Source organism: Anthonomus grandis, chromosome 11, assembly GCF_022605725.1.
Source record: "Anthonomus grandis grandis chromosome 11, icAntGran1.3, whole genome shotgun sequence".
Classification (NCBI taxonomy): domain Eukaryota; kingdom Metazoa; phylum Arthropoda; class Insecta; order Coleoptera; family Curculionidae; genus Anthonomus; species Anthonomus grandis.
In genome coordinates this window covers 15,199,836-15,210,241 of record NC_065556.1, presented here as the reverse complement: position 1 = coordinate 15,210,241, position 10,406 = coordinate 15,199,836, and the positions used below count along the sequence as shown (strand labels likewise).

The window sequence follows — 10,406 nt, the reverse complement described above, 5'->3', positions numbered from 1 at the left end:
TAAAATGATTGTCTAATATTCACATGTGATAAGTATAATCATTAGCTCTATTTAAAATCTTACCTGTTTTTTTTTGGCAAAAAGTATCGACTAAATTGTAAAAAACAATTGCACCGTATATTTTGTAGGGGTATAATATGGATTAGAAAAATATATTTTTTTCAATGAAATTTACGGGAATTCCCATTTTACAAAATAAATGTCAAAATAGATTATTACATAATAGATAACTTAACCTAGTGAGTTGATACAATGTAAATAAATATATATATATTATTATATATATATTTTATATCTAAGAACTGAGTTGACACCATTACAGCCATAGTCTGCTCAGGCTATTCTTAAAAACGGACAGTGAACTGCTACATAAATCAATGTTATGAGCGTTTAAGACACTCAGAGATCTATCGATAGGAGAATGACGGCCATATTCAGTTCTATGCATAGGAACATGATAAAGGTCAAAATTGCGTAGAGTTCTATTTGGAACATTAAGACCCACTTTAGAAAGAAGGTCAGGAGCATTAATCATGCTATTAACCAGCTTAAAGACAAAACAAAGATCAGCGTTCACACGCCTTTTAGCCAATGTATCCAGGTTAAGTCTTACTCTCATGTCCTCACGACGGTACTCGTCAAAGCAAATGCCAATTCTAAATGTAGCACACCGTAAAAATCCATCATGCACTCTCTCAATCATATCTTTTGAATTCTCATATAGAGGAGACCACACTACATAGAGGAGTCTAGGAGTCCAGTGAGACATAAAGGAGTCTATAGGCTTGCAGAGAGAGATGTGAACTATACCTGTTTACAGCACCTAACACTCTTAGTCCCTTTAAAGTTAATTTAGAGATGTGATGAACAAATCTCAGATGTACATCGAACCACACGCCCAAATCCTTGACTATATTCACATACTGCAAGGACTTACCAAGGATACTATATGTAGAATTGAATCTCTTCGAACCTCTATGAAATGATATGTAGCCACACTTGGAAATATTGAGCCTCAATCCGTTAATCACTGACCATTCACACAAAGCATCAAGGTGTTCCTGAAGTTTGGCTATATCATTCACCTGCTTAATCTGCATGAGAGCTTCAGGTCATCAGCAAACATACTTACAGAACTATGATTGATCACATTAACAATATCATTCACAAATAGATTGAAGAGCAGAGGGGCATAATGAGATCCCTGAGACTACATTAGTAGGTGCAGAAGTACAGCCATGCTCCTTCACACTCTGAGTTCTTCCTATCAGAAAACTCTTTAGCCATTTTAAGCGGGAGTCATGAAAACCAGCACTTTCCAACTTGGCCAGCAAGAGACCAAAGTTCACCCTGTCGAAGGCCTTGGAGAAGTCGGTATAGACCGCATCAGTCTGAACCCCCCTCTCCAAAGCCCCCAACAGATCACACTCGTATTGAACCAAACTGCTGGTTGTGGATTTCCCAGAAGAGAATCCTGACTGTTTTTCACTAATGATTCCTATGCATTGCCATGTTAGCTGACCGCATACCAAACTATCAAACAATTTGGCCAATGAGTTTTGAATACATACTCCACGATAATTGGCAATATCCCTCCTATTGCCAGCCTTAAATATCGGCATGATGAAACTGTGCTTCCAAGCTTCTGGGAAGGTAGAGTCCTGTAAAGGCATATTAAAGTTCATCTGGAGAGGCCTACTAATTTTATAAATACAGTTCTTTAAAAAGACATTCGGTATATTACCTGGCCCACAGATAAACTTGTTAGGTAATTTCTGGATCTTAGAAAATACTTCCGAAAGAGTGAAGCGTCCAACAATAATATTCTGGGAACCAAATTTAAGAGAATCAGGAATGGGATAAGTAGAGTTGTAAACTGTAGCAAAAAAACTTTGCAAACAAATCAGTAGTAATTGCTTCCCTAGACTCTGCCATTTCCTGGCCCAAAAACATCGAATTTGGAAATGCATTGCTCTTTCTTTTGTCATTGACAAACCTCCAAAAGTAGTGACTATCATCCACCACTGACTTCTCCACTTTACCAATATATTCACTAAAGCAACGATCGTGTTCTACTTTACATCGAGATCTAAGGGTCAAAAAACGAGCATAAGAGTCAGGCGAGGGAGTAGACGTATATTTCCTGTGTGCAGCCTTCTTTTTACAAATTAAGTCTTTAAGTAAAGGACTAAACCATTTAGGAAAAGATGATGTAGTTGATTCCAAGATTATGTTCTCCATTATTAAGGCGATTCGAAAGAGTAAGCTTTAGTTCCTTAAACTGCTTTCTCTGGAGAAAAGTCTGATCAGGATCTAATTTAACACCAGTGTCACTATACACTTTGTTCCTCAAAATCTTCAATGCCACTTGTTCATTAGCAAGAACAGCCTTGGTAGGTCTCACTCCTGTACCCATCTTCCCAACACGAAAAACTTTACTAATTTGATCCTCTGGTCTGGCCTCCACCACGTTCTGAAGCAAGCTCTAACTTTGTTCATATCAAACTCCACTCTCTCTCTCTAGCATCCTCAGATGTCGACTCAGTCACATATGCATCAGCACTTTGCTTGCATAAAATGCTTTTTACGCACTAGTGGGTAGAAAGTAATTTGGCATTTAATTTAAAATTTGTCAAAAAATTTTTTGATTTTTTTGATGTTTTCTTCAATAGCAATTGTCGAATTGACAAATTTCCCATTAATAAAAAAAAACGATCATTTTACACGCTTATTACATAAATAACTATTTAAGTATATTTCTTCGTTTAAATAATCTTTTTATTCATAAAAACGCATTGCAAATTAGACTTTTATTACCTTTTTTAGAGCGCTTTCGAAAAACAAAATTTTTTCATGGTAATATTTAAAAACTCCAATTAAAAGTGCATGTGTATATAAAAATGATTTTAATCAGTAACAGAACTAAATCACAAAATAACTAAATAGTAAAAAAATATAATATATGCAATAATAACACTTTTGTGAACATTTGCAAAATCGTTAAAGTAACCCAAATTAAATACGAATGTGCAAAAATCTCTTATGAGTGACTCGACCAGGCAAATTTTTAAAGACTTTAAAATTTGCTTGGTGGAATCGGATTATCGTCTTGATTAGTAAATAAGTTAAAACAAATGTTTAGCGCACAGTGATATGATCTATATTCGTTGTTTGCTTGCAATATTTAACTTATGGTTACAAAACAACGAACACGTTAAGTGAACATAACATAAACAATAATTTAAAAAGAACCTTTAACGAACGCCCTCTTACAAAACTACTAAAAATATTGTCGCTTATTGATATGTGGTAAGAACAGCTTAGTAAGGCAATTAATTAACATTAGCTATTGTGCATTTTAGCAAGGCCTATTTAAACAAATGGAACTTCTTCTTTTTCTCCTTCTCTACAGGCACTTCGCTTTCATCCACGTCCTTATCCACATCAACCTTATGGTCCTTTTCCTTCTTCGGCTTTAATGTGTGGATGATTTTATTAAGCTTTTTGTGCTTTTTTTTCTTCTCTTTTTTCTCTTCTTTTGGCGAGTCTTTATCGCTCTCCCTCTTGGCGCAGTAGAGGTTCAATTGACTGCTGATGCTGCTGTCTTCTTCCGCTTCGCGTTTCCTGTCCATTTCTAGACATTCGATTATTTCGTTTCGACGTTCCACGATATCCACAAGTCTATATAAAATAAATCGTATATTATTTTAAATTGGATACAATAAGGTTTAAATAATGCACCTGTTAATAAGCATTTCTTCTCGAACTTTATCGGAATCGCTTTTGTTGGATTCTGGTTGAAGTAAAAGGCATCGGATTTGGTATTCGACGTCAGCGTATTCTTCTTCCAGTCTTTGTTGCCGACGTCTGTAAATAAATTAAATCGTACAATAAATGAAAACGGCTTTTTAAAAAAATTAGGCTTATGTCATTTTATAATAAAATTTATCAAGTTTTTTTTGTACAGGAAAGTAAATATTTGTTTACTGGCTAAATGCTCAAAAGATGTTAAAAATTGGAGTTATTTGATATTCATTTAGGACTCGCATATTATCCTACGAGAAATATACCCTGTATTATTTTTAAGCCTAAAATACTAAATCTTATCTAAAATTTTCTGAATGAATTTCAAATCGGTGTAAAAATGTTAATAAGAATATGTGGAAATACGGTTATGGAATGTCTGAAAAGTAAAATGAAGAACACACTACAAAATTAAATAATTGAATTAACTTACATCGCAGAGATAAAAGCAAAAAATGACAATTAATAGATTAAACGAAAGTACTGTCAAAAACCAAAAAGCAAGAGCACTCAAAGTTTACAGAATATATTCTGTAAACTTTGGCGCAATACACTGTGTCAATCAATTAACAAATGGTAAGTAGTAGATTGAATATTGAACATGCAAGTCACTGACCCAAGATTTCTAACATACCAGTATTTTCTGAAAATCTTGAAAAGAAAGATGTACACTAATGAAGAAGCCATTCTGTATGGCGTCGTATTTATAAAACTAATTTGCGGGGTTCTTCGGAGCGTTCTTAAAATAATCCAAAAAAAACTATCCTTAAAAGATCTAAATTATGAACGTAAAATCCACACATTTATATTAAAATAAGATCCAGATATATTTATTAACCATCAACATGATTGCTTGAAGAGTTTAGCGATACAAATTATGACTTATGTCGTTCTCCAGTAAATCATAAAATGAATTTTTAATAATGGAAAAGGTTAAAGAATCAAGACAGCTGTCGACATTTATTTAATGATGCCATCCTAAATTCTCATAGCTGAAATTTTAACTAATTTAAAACTGACCAATTAGCTGTAAACTAAATATTGGCCTCTTTCAAAACGATCCAGGAAACATCATTTAAGAGCTCTTTCTCTTCCTCCTTAATCTGATTTAAAGTTCGTCCAGTGTGAGTTTTAGAGTTAGAGTCTTAGAATTTAACACTTACAGTTAAATTTAAGGAAAATCATTGACATAAGTAGAACTGGATTATCCTACAGGAATTGTCCTGCTTAAAATGCTCTTCAATATATTGAGTCCATAAGATTCTAGCTTATTTAATAATAAAATATCCAATTCTTCCAATGCCAATTCTCCATTAATGGATGTTTGCGATAACATTTTTCATCGCACCTCTGTTCCTCGGGGTGGATATCAGCCACTGCATTTCATGTATTCCTGTCCAGTCTGCTGTTACACAGCTTTGACATTTTCATTCCTCCGATTCCTCTTCTTCCCTCAATCATGCCCTCGATCATTAACTACAAGAATCGGTATCTTTCACTCGGCATGATGTGCCATTTTCTTCTTCTTAATGATTTCAAACACTTCGCGTTCCTTGTTGCCGCATCTAAGGACTTTCACATTTTGTGAGTTAGGACCCTTGACGGCTGCAAAAATTGCTTCTGAATATAAATTAAATAAGGGTGGAGATAGTAGACACCCCTGCTGATCTCCTCTCTTAATTTGTATGGTGTTTGACCTTGTCTAATTTTAAGTTTCAATATATTACATGTCTTTCATTCTGATCTATATCAGGCTTCTTGAGGAGCTGTATTAATTTATGGTGTTGCAAGGGATCGAATGCTTTCTCGTAATAGATTTAGCAGAACAACACGTCCTTTTTATGGTCATAGTAGTAACGTATGATCAAACGAATGAAATGGTGAGCATTAATTATTTAACAAACATCTACATGGATCACCAGCATCCATGGATTTTCCAAAAAATCCTGAAGTCTATACATATAAAGCTGATACAGAGCTGTTTCCAATTCTTTAGTTAATTATAACTGGTACTAATAGAATGATATGAATGATTATAAGTAATACCATCATATAGGTACAATTATAGCGATTTTAGTTAAATTGAAAAACTTGAAAAGTGTTGCGCGCGCGCGATGATATACAGTAGCAGACGACATATCTAAAAAAGTTTTAAAATTATTGTGACCCTAACTTAGGTCACAGTGAATGTTGAATTTAAGGCAATATGTTGGTTATACATTTATCGGCGAAGGAGAGCAAGGCTTTTGTTGTAGATAGTTTAGGACTATGCATTACTATGTTTTTTGTATAACTTCTTAACTTTTGTAGGCTTTATACTTTTATGTTATATTTCTAGGTTCTTACATTCTTAATAGAAATTTCCTGGCCTTAATTTTTTTAAAGTTATCCAGTCATGTAATATTTCACTTAATGATATTTAGGTTTTATCTTAATTGAATATATATAAATAAATATTTTAAAAACACAGTAATCATACTTACAAATACATGAGTTCCGCCTGTCTTCTAAACAGCTCATTTTTTTCGTTGACTAATTCGAAAAGTTGTAAAATTAGGTCCTCTACTTCGATGGGTACTTCATCTTCTAAAAATAAAAATATACTAAGAATCGACTCTAAATCATATCCCAAGAAAATTAGTTAGCGGTTAAGGCCGCATAAATTAGTAACAATCTAATGACTAATTCGACCCATCAATTACCTAATAATTAATAATCTTCATATTTGATATTCATATTAACAAGGAAAGGCAAGTCCCATGGTGAAGTATACGTTTATATCAATAAATCAATCCTGTATCATTGTTTCCGAGTATCGCGTCAATTATTTTAAGTTCAAATGTTATGGTAATCGTTATTATAGCATTTTAGATACAGTGTACTAAACTGGTACAATGTAATCATAATTATTTATCTAAATAAGTATGGGTGGTTAACAATAATTGGGCCGCATTTGTATAAGTCAGCTATTATGCTGCAAGAGATCATCATCGAATTAAGGTATTTCTAGCTAGTTTAAAGGGCGCATGTTATATTCGTACAGAAAAAAAAAATTATTCGATTGGGTTGTTGGGTAAGTTGGGTTGTTAAATATGATAATTGAACCATTCAATTCTAATTTAAAAAAATATATTTGCATAAACACCAAGTCGTTGATATGAAAAACGACATCATTTATTCATTTTAAAAACCGTTAATTTTATTCAGTAGTCGATAAATAGATTGAATATGGCTCCAAAAAACAAAGGTAGGAACGAAATAATAATTGGTTCAAAAGCCAAATTAATACCATTGACGTTGTATAATTCTATGATATATTCTGAATACTTTTTGTATAGCAAAATATGTCTATGGTTTCAAAATAATAGTAAAATAAGTTTATAAATATAAAAAAATAAGTTTATCAAAATAAGTCAATGGTTTGCCAAATATGACGTAACATAGTAACGAAACACATGAAATTAAAATATAAAAAATTATTTTAGATTTAATGCAACTAATGTTTAATTTGTTGTCCATTTGATTAAATGCGTCCTTTGCAATTAAAATTTTGGTTACGGATCAAGTAGAAACTACGACGCCAACTTTAATTTTTTGTCATTTTTTAGAAAGTAAATAGTCCTTATTATTTTCAGTTTCCAATGTTGGAACCTACTTGATAACAGTTTGTCATGCATTTGTGAATATAATTGTCATATTAGTTGTCATTTTACGCATCAACATTTAATAAAACACATTTATCTGAGAAAAAACGAATTGAAATACTCATGATGATTGGTTTTGGAGACCGGGGGCGTGCACAATCAGAAGCATGTAATCTATTTAAGGCGAGTCATGCTGATCGTCCTGCAATTACTGGGTCCATTTTGTCAAAATTGAATAAAAATTTAGGGAACACGGCCATGTAAGAAATTTAGTTAAAGAAAAATCTCCAAAAGTATCTGCTATTAGAAGCTACGCTGAATGTTTCCCATAAAATTAGTACAATTTAGGCTCAGTGGTAAAAATACTTTGTGTTAATAAAGTACAACTGATACATGAATGTTGGAAAACGATTTTGACCGACGGGTGCAGTTTTGTGAGAAGAGACTCAATGAGTTGGGTTGGGTTGGGTTGGGTTGACTCAAAGAGACTCAATAAGACAAGAGACAATGACAATGGAAATTTCATTCGAAATATTATTTTTTCTGTTAAATGGAGATGTTAATAAGCAAAATTGCAGATAGTGGGGAACTGAACATCCACATTGGACCCAAGAATACCACACATAGCGCCTTAATGTGTGGGCAGGTATTGTGAAAAATCGAATCCTTGAATCCTTTTTTATTTTAAGAAATATTTATCGGAGAGCGCTACTGGAACTTTGTACAGTTTGAACTTATCCCTGGTTTAGTTGTTTTATTCCCTGATCCACAAGAGGCTTACATACCTAGTAACGAGATATGGTTTTAACAAGACGAGGCAGCTCCTCACTTTGCCATCGTCGTTCGACAATTTCTTCATGCAGCTTTTCCTAACAGATGAATTGGACGAAGAGTGGCCATCAAGGTCACCGGATTAGATTTTCTCTTATGGGGCTATTTGAAGTCCATAGCTTATGTGAATAGACCAAATAATGTTGATGATTTAAAGCAAAGAATTCGATAAGAAATTAGACTACTCAATCCGCAAGTGATTGAAAATGTGAAATTGGAAGTTATTTACCGACGCAAAAATGCATTGAAGTAAATGTCCATTTATTTTTAATTAACACCTTGATAATTGCAGCAGACAAAAAACAAGTTACTATAAAAGGGAACTATAATAAATAAAGTAATGATCATTGATCATGCCAATGACACATCCAATATTAAAAAAAAACGCAGCGAGATATGTGCTGGACAAGTTTGTATTATGTATGTATGTATAACTCCGATCGTTGATAACTAAAGATAGAGGATATTCAGATGAAATAAAGAGAAAACTGGCAATAGCCAGATCAGCAACAATTAAGCTCTTAAGAATATGGAGAGATCAAATCATATAGCTAGAAAAACCCGTGGTCGAGGGAATAGTTGAAGGACCTAGAAGACGGTCTCCAATGAGGTTAACCGACAGACTGAAAGAAATGACGGGGCATTCAATGCATGAGGCAATACATCTAGCACAAGTTAGAAACGTATGGAAATAACAAAGCCAAACACATACCTAAAATTGTATGCACCCTTCAGAGAGTAAAAAGACTGAGAAGAGAAGAGAGAGAATATGTTTGTTTTTACGGGTCAATGAGCATCGTAACTGTACATATGGCAATGATATATCATTAATTTTTTTATAAATACCTAATAACCTTGTAAAGATTTTGCCTTGCTTCGCTTTACCTCATTTTATGAAATTATTTCTTGTACAGGGTGGCTTGAATGCGAATTCGCAGATATTCGACAAAAAGTGGCATTTTCAATTTTTGTTTTTATTCTTTCCTGGCTTTGTTTGTCAAGATAACTCAAAATGAAAAACACATTTTTATAGCCAGCTTTTTCCGCTGTGAAACTCGGGAGTGATTAGATATTGAATCTGACGTTTCGGCTTCTGGCGACCTTCATCAACATAATTTTTTTTAATACGGACCCGATTTTTTTGTTCAATTTAATTAAATCCTTTCATCACTCTTAAAACACTATATATACTCACTTTAATAGTTGCCGAGGTTTCGTACAGAAAATTCCATCACCAGAAAGAACATTTCATATTTATTTAACCATAATACGGCTCTGAACAATATTTTTAGGTGAAAAGGTAAAAAAAAAGAATAAACTCATTGCTTTTTCGTGATGTTTGATGCAACTCATAGATATCTAACAGCGGAAATTATTGTAATACGAGAAACTTTCACGAATATTAGACATAAGATACAAAAAAGTAGACAACAAATCAGCTTACATAAACAATTTTCATACTACTATTTTGATACCCGTATTAAAAAAAAAACATAATTTAATCTTTATTATAAGTGTTCAAAAAGATAACCTTCTGCTTTGATTTATTTTCCTGCTTTGCTTTGTATTTTATAAGGTGGCTGTGACAACGTGCCGTCATATTGGTTTTATTGCCAAAGTTTTGACAGGATCAATAATATTCTTGGCTCTTCTTAATACCAAATTGGTATTTTCTTCTTTCGAAATGCACGATATGATAAAAATCTATTGTAGTTGCAATCGAAATTCTCGAATAGCAATTCAACAGTATATGAATTCTATCAGGAAAGACCGCAGCCTCATTATAGCCGTTTCGCTATTTTAGGCAATAATTTGTCTCTATATGGTAGTTTCTATAAAGCAGGAAGGAAATAGATCCCGAATAACTGCTGACGAAGAGCAACAGATCATTAATGAAGTTAGTTTATCTTTTATTTTTCTATCTTTTTCTACAATATATTTCTATTTAAGGTTGAGAACAATCCCAGGAAATCAACTAGACAGTTTGCTCATGAACTCAACAAACCCAGAAAACGTATACAAAATACTTTACATTCTCGTGGCTACAAAGCGTTCAAAATACACGTTAGTCAAGCACTCAGGAGATAATGAAAGGCGCCTGGAGTTTTGTAACTGGTTAGTTGAAAA

General features: G+C 33.2%; 1 protein-coding gene across 4 annotated transcripts in view; it reads right to left on the bottom strand.

The window, feature by feature from the left end:
- Nucleotides 1–2,891: 2,891 nt before the first annotated feature.
- Nucleotides 2,892–10,406, bottom strand: part of LOC126742470 (MICAL-like protein 1) — a 231,987-nt gene continuing 224,472 nt past the window's right edge. For 3 of the 4 annotated variants that reach the window (XM_050449113.1, XM_050449115.1, XM_050449116.1), the window contains 3 exons: nucleotides 6,288–6,390; nucleotides 3,742–3,867; nucleotides 2,892–3,681 (listed from right to left, as the gene is read on the bottom strand). In XM_050449113.1, coding sequence (XP_050305070.1) covers nucleotides 3,369–3,681; nucleotides 3,742–3,867; nucleotides 6,288–6,390 — 542 coding nt within the window. In that variant the 3' untranslated portion in view covers nucleotides 2,892–3,368. The remainder of the gene's footprint in view (nucleotides 3,682–3,741; nucleotides 3,868–6,287; nucleotides 6,391–10,406) is intronic. The other variant, XM_050449114.1, reaches the window with a different exon arrangement.